Source organism: Ranitomeya variabilis, chromosome 1 (genome assembly GCF_051348905.1).
Source record: "Ranitomeya variabilis isolate aRanVar5 chromosome 1, aRanVar5.hap1, whole genome shotgun sequence".
Classification (NCBI taxonomy): domain Eukaryota; kingdom Metazoa; phylum Chordata; class Amphibia; order Anura; family Dendrobatidae; genus Ranitomeya; species Ranitomeya variabilis.
Window position 1 is genome coordinate 901,908,397 of NC_135232.1, and position 15,710 is coordinate 901,924,106.

The 15,710-nt window shown below is 43.3% G+C and overlaps 1 protein-coding gene across 1 annotated transcript; it reads left to right on the forward strand.

Annotated features, from left to right (window-relative positions):
- The first annotated feature begins 1,741 nt into the window (after window positions 1-1,741).
- On the forward strand, window positions 1,742-13,471 carry RRH (retinal pigment epithelium-derived rhodopsin homolog). The gene is made up of 7 exons (XM_077278941.1): window positions 1,742-2,021; window positions 6,053-6,243; window positions 7,512-7,611; window positions 8,151-8,304; window positions 12,045-12,213; window positions 12,509-12,687; window positions 13,207-13,471. The coding sequence occupies exons 1-7, from the start codon at window positions 1,883-1,885 to the stop codon at window positions 13,310-13,312; spliced, it is 1,038 nt and encodes a 345-aa protein (XP_077135056.1). The 5' UTR covers window positions 1,742-1,882; the 3' UTR covers window positions 13,313-13,471.
- The last annotated feature ends 2,239 nt before the right edge of the window (window positions 13,472-15,710 follow it).

Sequence of the window (15,710 nt, forward strand, 5' to 3'; positions counted from 1 at the left end):
GGATGCTATCACATTGTGTTCTGTGTCCCCCGTTGGGGCATATATCCAAAATCACCTGTAAAACAGGGTCCGGAAGCAAACCAGCCCATTAGGCTGTAATGGTGATGGCAGAGCTCGCGTTCACTCTGCCATTCACTTTCTTCCAGAGTATATGTCTACAGGAGGGAGACACACAGACGCTGTCTACTATGTCAGAGTGTCTGCCTCTCGAAAATGATGCACGGCAGAGCACACGTTTGCTCTGCTGTCACCATTCCAGTCTATGGCCTTACTGACGCATGCGTCCGGACCCTGTTTTGCGGGGGATTTCGGACATATGCCCCAACAGGGACACAGAACACCATGTGAAAGCACCCTGAGCTCAACTCGTATGCAGTTTTGAATGTAGCACAGTCCCTGAGCCAAAAGCAGGATTCCTACAGGGAAACATATATGATGTTAAGCTTTGAGTATCTATGTCCAATTTTTTCTAGAACTAGAGAATGCAGAAGCTATTTCAATATGGAAAGTATCAACTTGGCCTTCTGGTTTCTTGATCCTGTTTTTTTGGTCTCCTAACCCAAACCTAACAACCTTGTGTATGCTTATGGTGCTGTAAGGTCAGATCAGGAGACACACAGCCAGTCCAGGCATTTGCAGTTCCCATATGGACAATGAAGTACGGCCGTCTGAATGCGTCCTTAGGATGTGTGTGGAGCAAGTATGCTAAAATACCAATGCCCAATCAATGGGTATCTCTTATGTAATCCATTTGTTATGGGATGGTACCTAGGTGCTGTAATTCTATCTAGAAGCAATGACATTCAGGGAGAGTAACTTGGCAATATGGCACATGCCGCAAGATTTCCTCAGTGTCGCAGAATAAATTAGTTTAAAAATGAAAACTAACAAATTCACCATATGTAAAGTCAAAAGTAACCAGTGACAGTGATTTGTAGAAATGCCACTGAGGATGACTACTGGAACATACTTCCTGGCTATCCCTTACAGCCCAATTATCCACGATGTTTGGACAGATAGCCAGAAAATGTGAGTGTAAGGTCAAGTTCACACGACGTATTTTCAGTCCGAGTGATGTCCATGAAAAGAAACAGAACATTCAGACCAATGTAATTCAATGGGACAATGCAGATGAGTGTTTTTTTTTTCACTGAATCTATGTGTGAAATGCAGAATGCAATAGTTTCTTCTTGCTCATACAAGTGTATGGGTGTGCAAAAAACAGAATCTTACCATACGGGGACACCAAACAGCATGCCATTTTTTTTATAGATACATTGCAATTCTTTAACATAGGAAAATGCTGTTTAAAATACTGTTTAAAAAACTATTGCTGTATATGGATTACATGTGGAAGACAAATGAGGAAAATAAAAAAAAACAATTTTCTGAATCAAACTGACAATGTTTTTGTTATACGCTCGTGTGAACCTAAAACTGATGGGCAATAATACTTTTTCTCTTTGAACATGGCCCTTTCAAGTCTAGCTTAGTAATTCAAAGTTATCACTCTTGGAAGGTGGTGAAGAAACTACCCCCCCCCCAAAAAAAAAAAAAAAAAAGCGTATCAAAGGTTGATTAGTTCTTAATAGAAATCAAGGTATATTGATATTCAAATATGTATTGTTGCATTCCATAGTGCTTTTTAATGAGGGCATGTGACATTTTTAAGCCTTCTAGAAAAGAGGCTCTGTGTGAAAACTAAGCCCCTCGCTGTGAACATCGTCCTTTCTGAGTTGGTCTTTGTTTCGTTAACAAGGTTTACTGGGACAAGAACTGCTGCGAGATTCCTTTTAATTTATGCAAGCAGTTTAGTGCTCGAGAAACTTGTGGGATAATGGTACAAAATTGTGATTAGCAGTGCCTGCATTGAAGGTTTGCGATGGACAAAACGCCAGAAGTTCTAACATTGCCACCAACTGGAACGGTCTGCATTAATGCTTCTGTCCCCTCCACCGAAGTCCATTCTGTGTTCTCCCAGCGTGAGCACAATATTGTCGCAGCTTATCTTATTACAGCAGGTATGGTTTATATTTTTATTTCTGCATATCTGTACTAAATCCATTGTGTCACAACCTTCTGGGGTCCCACAGACATTTGGGCTGAATGCCCACTTGCACTCTTCACGTTTATGGACAGATATAGGAAGGGGAGAAAGGAACCTATCCCACAAACCTTCAGCAGGAAATTTCTTTTCTCCCTGAAGTTGGGTGGCTGAAACTCTTAAACATAAGTTTGCTAATGGCCATGCACACAATATCACTGTTGGATATAAGGTTGTGAGAAGAACAGCTACTTCACCATAAACATATTAATGGATGTTATTTGTTAGTGGGGAGAGTGGAATAAGCAGCCTTTATTTTACAGTAACAAAGAATCAAGTATGGGGATTATTGAAGGGTTGGAGGCCCCAATACGAATAAACTTATGGGGCAGTCCCACCACAAATCAGTGGAAATTGATGAGATGTTGGGTTTTAACTTGGATCTGGCAAGTTCTGGCTGAGGGAAGCAGTAAGGACGCCTTTGTCCTTTTAGCGTGGCCCACCTGTGTAACGACCCTGGTTTATTTTCTACAGATAAGCCATATTACTTGCTATGCAACATCTCAAGGGGATGTGCCTAGGCTTATTAAAGGGTAGGAAAGTGAAGTGTGACGTCAGGTGCTCCTGGTGACGTGGAGCACAAGGCTCAGTTATGTTCTAGCAATAGCAGAAAGAATGGTGGAACAGAACTGTGCATGCTCAACATCTATCCCTTTCTGATAAGATAAGGCTCTTCAGATATTTTCAATAGACAGGTTTGTTAAAAACTGTTTGCCCCCTTCCTGATTTCCTATCCTTTTGCATGTTTGTCACAAAATGTTTCAGATCACCAAACAAATTTAAATATTGGACAAAGATAACAAAAGTAAACACAAAATGCAGTTCTTAAACGGTCGTTATTAAGGAAAAAATAAATCCAAACCTACAGGGCCCTGTGTGAAAGTCATTCCCCCTCCCCTTTTTAAAACATAAATGTGGTTTATCACATCTTTGAGAAGCTGAACTCAAACTAACTAGCCACACACAGACCTGATTACTGCCACACTTGTTCTGAATCAAGAAATCACTTAAGTAAGACCTGCCTGAGGGCGGTTTCAAACGTCCAGATAATTCCAGTAGCGGAGTTGTCCGTCTGCTCACGTGGTACATCAGTGTGGCACACGTGCGGCAGCCATGTGCTGCATCAGGACCATACGGATGGCCGCCAGGAAGCAGCGCTACAGTAAGCTGCTGTCCCCTGCATGTGGTTGCTGAAGCCGGCTGTCATCCGCTCTCCCCTGCTCGGCCGAAAGCAGCGCGAGCAGGGAAGAAGAGATGATAGAAAAAACAATTAGCGGTCCCCCTTATATTTTCCAACCAACCCGGCAAAACTCTCAGGGGAGGGCTGCTATTCTCAGGCTGGTAAGGGGCCATGGATATGCCCCCCCAGCCTAAAAAAAGCAGCCCGCAGCTGCCCAGAAAAGGCACATCTATCCAATTCTGGAGCTTTCCCACTGCCCTGTAGCATTAGCATATGGGGTAATGAGGGGTTAATGTCACCTTCCTATTGTAAGGTAACATTAAGCCGGCTTAATAATGGAGAGGTGTCTCCATTACTAATCCCACAGTTGTTCAAGAGTTAATAATACACACACTAAGAAAAAAGTATTTTTTTCTGTCACTACAAAAACTTCATTACACGTACTGGAGGCACTGACGTGTGAAACCAGCCTGACCAAAAGTTCCTCAAAAGCTAGACATCATGCCACGATCCAAAGAAATTCTGGAACAAATGAGATGACAAAGCAATTGAGATCTCTCAGTGTGGAAAAGGTCATATAGCCATTTCTAAAGCTTTAGGGCTCAAGTTAACTACAGTGAGAGTCATTATTCACATGTGCCCGGGAAGTGAGGGAGTTCGACATCAGCGTACATTTACGCCCAGTGATTAAGTAGAATCATATTTCTTTTTATGCACTAAACTTTATTTGCATGCACAAGAGACAAATGTACCATGACAAAAACACAGGAAAAAAATGCAACAAAAATGAAGCAAAACCTAATTTTTGTAGCAAGTTTCGAGAGCAGGTTTTGACTGCTGGATAAAACGCATCAAAAATGCAACATGTGAACATAGCCTAATATCTATGTACTAGATGGAGGCCTGATGCTATCGCATTGGGAGGGCAGTAATGTCACAATGGGGCAGGCTTTGCAGCGCTGAGAATCTCTCCCCCCCCCATGTGCTCACCCACCTATCCATTCTCTCTTTCCCCATGTGCTGACTTCTCCTATCTGTGCTCTCTTCTTTGACCTCTCTACCCCATGTGCTCTCCCCCTTGTCTGCTGTCTCTCTCCTTCCTGTGCCGTGTTCTCCCCTCGTGTGCTGTCCCGTTTGAGCTGTCTCCCCCCTGTGCTCTGTCTCTCACCCCTGTGCACTTTCTCCCCCCCCATCTGCTGTCTTCTCCTATCATGTAATCTCTTCTTGACCTGTGTACCCTTGTCTGCTCTCTCCACCACTGTTCTGTCTTCCCTCATGTACAGAACATACCACATCTCCTGGGCAGCGGAAGAAGCAAAAGACAATACTAACATTACAGCAGGAAATCGCAGAGGATACATTTTGTGAGATAAAATATTAATATATAAACAGTCAGTGAAATATTTTACCTGAACCTGACAAAAGAAATCCTCTGTGATCCCCTGTAATGTCAGTATTGTTTTTTGCTTCCTCCCCTGCCCAGGAGATGTGGTATGTTCCGTACACGGTTAGACACTGACAATTTTTAAAATGAACTTTCGTTCATGGGAAAACCGCTTTAATGTGACCGGCTTCCTCTGCCTGTAGACACGTAGCGCATCTGCCACCGGGATCAGCCGAATGATTCGCGCAGGCGCAGTAAATCAGGCCGCCTCCATCTTTGTGCAGACAGATAGCGGCGCTCACATTAAAACTGCGCGTGCGTTCCTCCTGTACAATGATGGCAGCAGTCAGTGAATCATTTGGGTGATCCCGATGACAGCATGTTCGCGATGGTGTTCCGCTGGTGGTACCATGCAAGAGGCTGCGCACAGCGTATACTGTGTGTTTGTGTTGCGTACGGCATATACAGCGCGTGTTTGTGTGGGGCGTACGGCGTATACAGTGTGTATGGTGCTATGGTGGTTTCGCGCAAGAGGCTGGTACCACCAGCAGTTTCCATATTCAGACACCCATCACTTGGGTGTCCCAATATGGAGGTTAATAATAATAATAATAATAATAATAATCTTTATTTATATAGCGCCAACATATTCCGCAGCACTTTACAATTAAGATGGGACATAAGATGGGAGGTTGGAGAACTTCCCCCGCTTGGAATTCTGGAATCCGGACCCATCTGGATGGAACGGGATAGTTTATGGCAGCCAACTAAACTTCTAGTAATACAAAGCTAAAATTCACAAAGTCAACAAGGTCCTCTTATATTGTTGAAACTAGAAGAAACGCAAAACGCTAAAAAAAAAGAATATTAAGTAGTTGGCATATGAAAGGAAACAAATTCTTCATTACTCACAAGTGTGCCAACGAGAATTAATCCCGGCATAAAGGCCCCATGAGATTAAAGGTTTTCATTAATGATGAGTGCAAGTGCTCGTTACTCGAGTTTGCCTAGGGTGCTCAGGTATGCACAGAGTCATCCACAAAACATGCGGGGATTGCCGAGTGCGTCACATGAGCACCATATGCAAACTCGAGTACGAGGGCTTGCGCTCCCCATTAGTTTTCATTAGTAAAGAATAGAGATTTGAAGTAAATGCACACTCCCAATTCATTTTACATGTGCAAATATATGGATCCATTTCAGGATTGCTAGTACCAGAGCAATGAACACTTGTCATCACATTAATACATGGCACTTTAGATTAAAAAAAAAACACAATAGAGCCCCACTGGGATAAAAACATGTTGTTCAATGCTACATTTCCTAAAACCGCTCACAAAGTTATTAATTTAGTAACCTGTGTTTTCTGGGTCTTCTCTCCTAGGTGTAGTGAGCATTTTAAGCAACATTGTAGTATTGGGAATCTTTGTTAAATATCAGGATCTTCGAACAGCAACTAATGCCATCATCATCAATCTGGCATTCACGGACATAGGTGTCAGTGGTATTGGTTACCCTATGTCTGCTGCCTCTGACTTACACGGAAGTTGGAAATTTGGAAATGTGGGATGTCAGGTACGAAACACTTTCTATCACTGTTGATGCTTTGTGATGAGCGAGCATACTCATTGCTCAGGTGACCTCCGAGTATTTTTTAGTGCTCAGAGATTTAGTTTTCGTTGCCTCAGCTGCATGATTTACAGCTACTAGACAGCTTGATTACATGTGGGGATTTCCTAGCAACCAGGCAACCCCCACATGTACTCAGGCTGGCTAGCAGCTGTAAATCATGCAGCTGTGTCAACAAAACCTAAGTCGCTGAGCAGTTACAAATACTTAGAGATCACCTGAGCGTGCTCGCGAAAACCTGAGCAACGAGTACACTCGCTCAAACATATTTGTGATGTTTCCACCCTATTAGAATTGAGAAGGAAAGAGGCTACTCATCTTTTCTATTTTTTACTCGGGGAATGAAAGTCTCTTGTTGCCCATTTATAGTATTTGTCCATCTGTGGGTTTATATTTTGAGACTGCCTATATCTCTAGGAAACCACACACTGGGACTCTGCGTTTGGTTCTATTCTGGACAATGACCCTGATTCATCATTACTGTTTTTCCAGTTTTCTGGAGTAATTTGCTCTTTTTAGTGGCTTTGGAAGAAAAAGAAAATTAACTTCAATAAACTGCGAATGATGTATCGGGCCTAGTGATGAGCGAGTATACTCATTGCTCGGGTGATCTCTGAGTATTTGTTAGTGCTCTGAGATTTAGTTTTTGTTGACACACTGCATAATTTACGGCTGCTAGCCAGCCTGAGTACATGTGGGGGTTGCCTGGTTGCTAGGGAATCCTCACATGTATTCAAGCTGTCCAGCAGCAACAAATCATGCAGGTGAGGCAACGAAAACTAAATCTCCGAGTACTCACAAATACTCAGAGATCACCCGAGCAACGAGTATACTCGCTCATCACTATTCGGGCCCAATGACTTGTACTGCATAACTCCAGTTACTATACAGCGGTCGGCACATGTAGTTCTGCAGTTGTCCAGTAGAGGCCACTGCTGTACAAGTGGCTGTTATTTCAATCAATAGGTTTTCTGAGGGATAAAGCCCTCTATGTATGTGGATCCAACATATGAAAAATGTCTGAATTAAGTAATTTAGCTAAAGTAATTCATAAAGTTCCTTATTATAAACTTCTTAACACTAGGTACCTCTCATTCTTTTAAACAAATGTGTTAATTCTAAGAAGAAAATGATGACATCTCCATTCTAATCTTCTACAAACTTTTTACTTCTGTTAAGAAGAACACAAAATCCTTGTCAATGTTCACTTTTAGATCTATGCCGGCTTAAACATCTTCTTTGGGATGGCAAGTATTGGACTTCTGACCGTGGTTGCCATTGATCGTTACCTGACAATCTGTCGACCTGACATAGGTAATTTGTAGATTTCATTTTAACAAAACTCATGACCTAAAGTGACAGGTTAAGATTTACCACCATGTTTTTGGTTTGCAATTGAACGCTCAGAGTATGTACAGATTCATGAGACTGAAAGGTCATGTAGTACGCCAAAGCTATTTTTCTTTTCTGTCACTTTCCTGACTTCTCTGTGTTAATAAATACTTGCTTGTGAAATAACATTTCTGGAGCATCTTCCTTATAATGTTGCATTGTGACATTCCGCTTTGAAATTTACAAATAAATTGACAACTGGGTGTTACCATTCTCCTTGCCAAAGCATTGTGTCCCTACAGTCTGACAGCACTGATTGGACAGTATGATAAGAGTACTGTGACACACCCTCAGTTAGTAACGCCCAGTTGTCAGTTTATTCATACATTTCTAAAGGGAGCACAGGAGCTTGAACTTACACCTCTGCTCATAGATCAGGCTCTGTCTTATTAAAACTAAAGCTATTCAGTAGAATTAGGAACTTTGAATTTTTTGCCTGCTGTATTTTATGATCTCCACAGGGAGAAGAATAACAAGCTGTCACTATGCAGCCATGATCCTGGCAGCCTGGCTAAATGCTGTTTTCTGGTCTGTAATGCCTATTGTGGGATGGTCCAGTTATGCCCCAGACCCAACCGGGGCCACATGTACTATTAACTGGAGGAAAAATGATGCGTAAGAAATATTGAGCTTCTTTTCTCTCCTGCACTATACATTGAGGCATGAGCCACCCATTTTCTTAAAAAACCTATAACATATAATCACATTGCTCATTAATTCATGTAAACAATATTTGACAAAAACATCCTTTTAAAATTTTTGTAGAAATCTGTTTGTTCTATGGAAAAAAAGCAGCCATTATCGTGAGTAAATGTGCCACACTTTGTTTTATTTTGATAAAATGCTGCGAACATCTGCTATATATTGGGGTCAAGTGTTGTTACTAACTAGCCACATGCAAATTGTCTCTTCAGAGAGGAAGAGGACTTCAGCTCTAGTTCAAGTTGGAAGTAGCTAGCCTAAAAGTCATTATTGGCCTCTTTAACGAGCCTTGCAATATGACTTAGGATAAAAGCCAAATCAGAACCTCAATTTGCAGACACATGTTTCAAGGTATTGCCCCTCATCAGTACAGAGTATGAGCTATGATTTGGCTAGGTGAAAGGCTCAGATTGGGATCTAAGAGGTAAGGTTTCTCCTTGTGGAGAGTGACACTGTCTCTACAAATTGAGATTCTGGTTGGGCTTTTATCCTAAGTCATATTGCAAGGCTCGTTAAAGGGTCAACATTGCCTTTTAGGATTGCTACTTCCAGTAGGTGGCACTAGAGTTCAAGTCCTCTTCCTCTCTGAAGAGACAATTTGCATATTTAATTTCCTACAGAAACATAGAAGGTGTTTCTTCATACTGGCGTGCCAAACCTGACATGTCACTCTTCACAAGTAGAAACCTTACCCGGTAGATCCCTAACTAGCCACATTCATGCCGCAGAATCCAGTACAAAACTACTACCCTCATCCACAAAGCACTCCATGGCTCAGCACCACCCTACATCTCCTCTCTGGTCTCAGTCTACCACCCTACCCGTGCCCTCCGCTCCGCTGATGACCTCAGGTTAGCATCCTCAATAATCAGAACCTCCCACTCCCGTCTCCAAGACTTTACACGTGCTGCGCCGATTCTTTGGAATGCACTACCTAGGTTAATACGATTAATCCCCAATAGTGTTGAGCGATACCGTCCGATACTTGAAAGTATCAGTATCGGAAAGTATCGGCCGATACCGGCAAAGTATCGGATCCAATCCGATACCGATACCCGATACCAATACAAGTCAATGGGACTCAAGTATCGGACGGTATTCCTGATGGTTCTCAGGGTCTGAAGGAGAGGAAACTCTCCTTCAGGCCCTGGGATCCATATTAATGTGTAAAAGAGAGAATTAAAATAAAAAATATTGCTATACTCACCTCTCCGACGCAGCCTGCACCTTACCGAGGGAAGCGGCAGCGTTCTTTGCTTAAAATTCGCGCTTTTCTTTCCTTACGTGAAGTCCCGGCTTTGTGATTGGTTGCGTCGCAGTCACATGGGCGACGCAACCAATCACAGCAAGCCGTGACGTAATTTCAGGTCCTTAAGGATTTTAAAATTACGTCCCGGCTTTGTGATTGGTTGCGTCGCAGTCACATGGGCGACGCAACCAATCACAAGCCGTGACGTCACGGGAGGCTGGACACGCGCGCATTTTAAAATGCGCGCTTGTCCAGCCTCCCGTGACGTCCCGGCTTGTGATTGGTTGCGTCGCGATCAACCAATCACAAGCCGGGAGGCTGGACACGCGCGCATTTTAAAATGCGCGCTTGTCCAACCTCCCGTGACGTCCCGGCTTGTGATTGGTTGCTTCGCGATCAACCAATCACAAGCCGGGAGGCTGGACACGCGCGCATTTTAAAATGAAACGCACGTGTCCAGCCTCCCGGCTTGTGATTGGTTGATCGCGACGCAACCAATCACAAGCCGGGACGTCACGGGAGGTTGGACAAGCGCGCATTTTAAAATGCGCGCGTGTCCAGCCTCCCGGCTTGTGATTGGTTGATCGCGACGCAACCAATCACAAGCCGGGACGTCACGGGAGGTTGGACAAGCGCGCATTTTAAAATGCGCGTGTCCAGCCTCCCGGCTTGTGATTGGTTGATCGCGACGCAACCAATCACAAGCCGGGACGTCACGGGAGGCTGGACAAGCGCGCATTTTAAAATGCGCGCGTGTCCAGCCTCCCGTGACGTCACGGCTTGTGATTGGTTGCGTCGCCCATGTGACTGCGACGCAACCAATCACAAAGCCGGGACTTCACGTAAGGAAAGAAAAGCGCAAATTTTAAACAAAGAACGCTGCCGCTTCCCTCGGTAAGGTGCAGGCTGCGTCGGAGAGGTGAGTATAGCAATATTTTTTATTTTAATTCTCTCTTTTACACATTTTTACATTAATGTTGTTTCGATACCGATACCCGATATCACAAAAGTATCGGATCTCGGTATCGGAATTCCGATACAGCAAATATCGGCCGATACCCGATACTTGCGGTATCGGAATGCTCAACACTAATCCCCAATCCCCACAGTTTTAAGCGTGCCCTAAAAACGCATTTGTTCAGGCTGGCCTACCGCCTCAACGCATTAACCTAACTATCCCTGTGTGGCCTAATAAAAAATAAATAAATAAATTAAAAAAAACAAAAAAAAACAAAATGAGGTTCCTCGCATCATGTTCTCATACACTCTATGCAGTCAATAGCCTCTGTGTCTGTACTGTTACACACTTAGGCTGTTAACTGGTTCATGCAGCTTTACATGAACACCCGAGCCTTACACTATGGCTGGTCCAAATAACTAAAGCAATTGTTACCATCCACCTCTCGTGTCTCCCCTTTTCCTCATAGTTTGTAAGCTTGCGAGCAGCAGGGCCCTCATTCCTCCTGGTATCTGTTTTGAACTGTGGTTTCTGTTATGCTGTAATGTCTATTGTCTGTACAAATCCCCTCTATAAGTTGTAAAGCGCTGCGGAATATGTTGGCGCTATATAAATAAAATTATTATTATTATTATTATTAAGTGGCAAATGCTACTCGTTGTGGGTCAAGTTCTCTGGGTGCCAAAGACAAAGGTTTATAGGAATCTACCCCTTCATCAACACCTATGGTCCCTGAAAGTTCAGCATGACAGCTGCCAGACGGACTGTATTTCATTTAATGACTCCTGTGACTGTCCAATCTTTCCTATCAATGCCAAGTGTCCCTATTCATAATACACTGACACTTCTTCCACTATATATTATGCATCCTGGGCATCTTGTTTTTCGGAAGACCATCTCCTGACATGGCTTATCTCAAATAAAAAATTCTGGACATATTCCCCAAGTTCCTTTACTTCAATTCATAAATGTAGTCCTCAAAGCAGGTTTGACATGCTACTCTGTACTAGTTTAGCTACAGTAGCATCTGATGTCGTCTCCTGCTTTTCCTTGTCTCCTATATATAAAATATTCAGTAAACATTATATATGTAACTGTGTAAAAAATACTGCTTAGGAAGAAGGCTTTCAAAAATAGAGGTGTGAATATTTTATTTTTAGCAATTAACAAAATGCAATGAAAATATACAATAGAGAAATCTAAATCAAATCCATATTTCATGTGAACCCCTTTGGCCTTCAAAAATGATCAAAGTATCAATTCTAAGTACACTTGCACTCAGTTTTTGTAGGACCTCAGCAGGGAGGTTGTTCCAGACATCTTGGAGAACTAACCACTACTCTTCTGTGGATGTACGTTCGTGTAAATCCTTCTGTTTCTTCATGCAATCGAAGACACTTGATGTCTCGATGATCAGGGCTTGTAAAATTGTTGTTTCTTCTCCAGGTCATTTGTATCTTACACAATGACTGTAGTTGCCATTAATTTCATTGTTCCGCTGTTGGTGATGTTTTACTGTTACTACAATGTGTCCCGCACAATGAAGGGATATGACAGCAGAAACAGCCTTGGAGGTGGCAATCTGGACTGGTCTGACCAGGCTGATGTTACAAAGGTAAGAAGGGGATGCCATATAGTTTATATTTATGTGTTTGATCGGAATCATAGACATGTGATCTATACCAAAGCATGTAGTAAAATTCTGCTAGCAGAAATTTTAGACAAAACCGTCCTCCTGGGACTGCTAGTATGCTTGCCATCTTTGCCAAATGGGCATATTGATCGCCTGTTGAACTTCTCTTGTGCTGCTTATCTCTGCAGGTGCTCAAAGAAGAGAATGTTATATCAGATATATTCTTCATATACAATGTGACAGCCAGTAGTGATTGTTGGCATATTTCCATTTCCAGATGTCTGTAGTGATGATTCTCATGTTCCTGATAGCCTGGTCTCCATATTCTATTGTCTGCCTGTGGTCATCTTTTGGGGATCCTAAACAAATTTCACCAGCGATGGCTATTATAGCTCCTCTCTTTGCCAAGTCTTCAACTTTCTATAATCCTTGCATCTATGTCATTGCAAATAAGAAGTAAGTTTTGCTTTCATATCTTACATAATATATTTGTTAGGCTGTGTCCAACTTTAGGCCATCTGTTTACTGCATTGGTCAGAAAATAATCCCAGTGTGAACCTCCAATGGATGCCTCACATTTATACAGCTGTATCCTATGCAGTTATTTGTCCCCCTAAAGCCAACTTTGTAAAGAAAAAGAGGGCTGTATAGGAGATAATATTTTTGAAAAGGTACACCGATAGAGGTGTAATCACTGGTTCGGTGTATGTCCTGCAGCATTTCTCAATAGATTTGCCCGAATCTATACGCTTGATGCAGGTTGGATGTAGCTACAGACACCTCATTGGGTCCTCATGATCTGAATAACCTCATGACCTCACTTTGTAAAAGACACTATAAGCAGATGTTAGTTAAGAGGCTAAAGGCTACTTAATGAAAAATTATGTATATGTTAATCTGGAGAATGTGGTGTGCATCCATTTTACAGGATATATGGATATGAATACTAACGCATCAACCATCTGTTTCTTTCAGGTTCAGGAGAGCAATCCTTTCTATGGTGCAGTGCAAGTCACGTCGAGAGGTGACTGTAGATGACCACTTTCCGATGAGTGTGTCCCAAAGCACGTTGACAACATAATGCTCCTTACATTCTGACAAATAATCCTGTTTATGTACAGGCAATAATAAGTCTCCTGCAGTAATAGCACAATAGTATGTGAACTGAGCAATCATGTTATTCTCATTAAGATAGTTGCAGTAATTGGTAAAAACAAAAGATATATTAAAAATATATTGTAAAAAAAATCTGTACATAGAAGAGGTCTTTATTTAATATGATGATGCATGTTGGATAGCTGCTGGGAAAATGGCTGGGTTCAGCGTAAATGTGAACACTGGAATTATCAGATTGTTTTTACCTCTTCAGTAATAGCAATGACACAGACTTGATGGTAAATTTCTGCTTTATGTGAACCTGCTCTGTGCCACCAAATGTGCCTGTTATTTCTTTATTTGGTGTAAATGCCATTGTTCTTCTGAATGGGGCATTGCTTATTTTTTGTTCCCGCATTTCCCCTCATGAAATAGTGTCCCGTTTTCCCTGTATACAAACCTAGTAATTTTATCCAAAGTGGTTTAAGCCTCAAGAAAACTCCTTTAGAGAACCATGCCCACTTGGCTAAGCCTCGTATATTTACATACAGGGAATAGAGTACCATATCTAAGGAATGAAGGAGAGCAGGAACAAAAGGAAAATACCAGATTTAGTACAACAGCGGCATTTATACCAGGCATAAAAAATATATATGGCAAGGGACATGTCTGTGTTAGGTCTTAGATAGACGTCTGTGTTTTTCATGTACGCAAAAAGAGGTACATGTGTCGTCAGTGTTTGGTCAGTGTGTTATCTGTTTTTTTTCACATACGGGTAAATAAATTACAATGTTTTCCCGTCTCCCATGACAGCACACCTGAGAGAGGGATCCACCCAGTCGGGACAGGAAACCTACTGAAATAAAAGGGCGGTACCTCTCCCTCGCTTCAGTTGGGTTTCCTGTCCTGATGGGAACCCTTGTGCTGAAGTCACAGCGGTATCTTTTTTATTTTTGATTGTAGTTCCACTCACCCACTCCTGTCCCGGCACTGGAAGAGCAGGCAGGGCGCCTGTATGCCGGCCTTCAGGAAGCTGGAAGCGCCGTACGCAGATCCTCCGGGCTCTTGCGCACGTGCGGGCGTCGGATCAGCACAGTTCGTGGTCCTGGGGCCTTCTGTGTCTCCCACGCCGCTCTCTCCCCCTCTGTGATCGGTGACTTCCGGGCGTACGGCTGGCGTTGCGCGCGAGGCACGCTGGAAGTGGGCGTGCCTGCGTGACGTCGGAGCTGTGCGCCGGATCCAAGATGGCGGCGCCCATAGCTCAGAACACCGGCATTGCTTCAGGCATCCCAGCGGGATTCACGAGGGGGGGAGAAGCTCGTAATTGGTACCGGAAGAGGCGGTGAGCTCGGCGGATCACCCTTTTTAAGGGTGAAGTGGCATAGAGCGTCGCTCACTCCAATGCAGCTCTCCAGAGATGGAGAATACTATGGAGCAGCAGCAGCAGCCTTTACAGCAGCAGCAGCAAGAGCCATTGTCAGGTGATTCACCTGCCCACCAACATATTAAAAGAAATAGTCGCTCGAGTGGAAGGAGTGGCAATCGTCCTCGGACGTCACAGGACTCTTCAGCGTCTAGGAGGGACGTGGTCCGTGCTCCTGTTCAGCCTCAGAATCCGGTACCCTTTATGGTCAGCGGGTGGTGAGTGATCTTCGTGAATGTCACCCTGGTGGTAATGGGCTACATTTTCTGTTTACTTGGCAGGCGCCGAGGAAGGCTAGCACCAAGTCTAAGAACAAGGAATGTGCCCTCTGTAGAGTTCCGTTGGCAGTCCAGTGGCAGAAAAGTCTTTGTGTGGATTGCATCCAAAAGACTATCCAGGAAGAGACCCCTGACTTTGCCTCTAGTCTTAGAGCCATAATTAGAGCCGAAGTTGAAAGCTCAGTAAAATCAGCACTTAAGAGAAAGGGTAGTAAGAACCCAGGGCCTATGTCAGATTCTGAAGTCTCTCTGTCTGATGAGGAATATCAGGAAGAACTGTTATCTCCCTTCCCCTCTTCTTCTATACCCTCTGGCTCCTCTTCAGATAGTGATGTGGGAGGCCGTCCGTGCTTTCTGACTGAGAACACGGATAAGTTAATAAAAGCTGTCAAAGCTTCAATGGGCCTTAAAGATGAAAAAACGGCCAAGTCCCTGGAGGACATTATGTTTGGGGGCTTAGAGGAAAAAAGAAAACGTACTTTCCCGGTTAACCCCAAAGTAAAAGCCCTTATAGAAAAGGAGTGGAAGAAGCCGGAGAAATCGGGTAATCTGCCCTCGGCTTCTAAAAGACGTTAGCCCTTTGAGGAGAAAGATTCGGAGACATGGGATAAGGTTCCAAAAATTGATGGTGCGGTTGCCAGGTCATCTAAAAAGTTATCTCTTCCCTTAGAAGACTCTGGTGT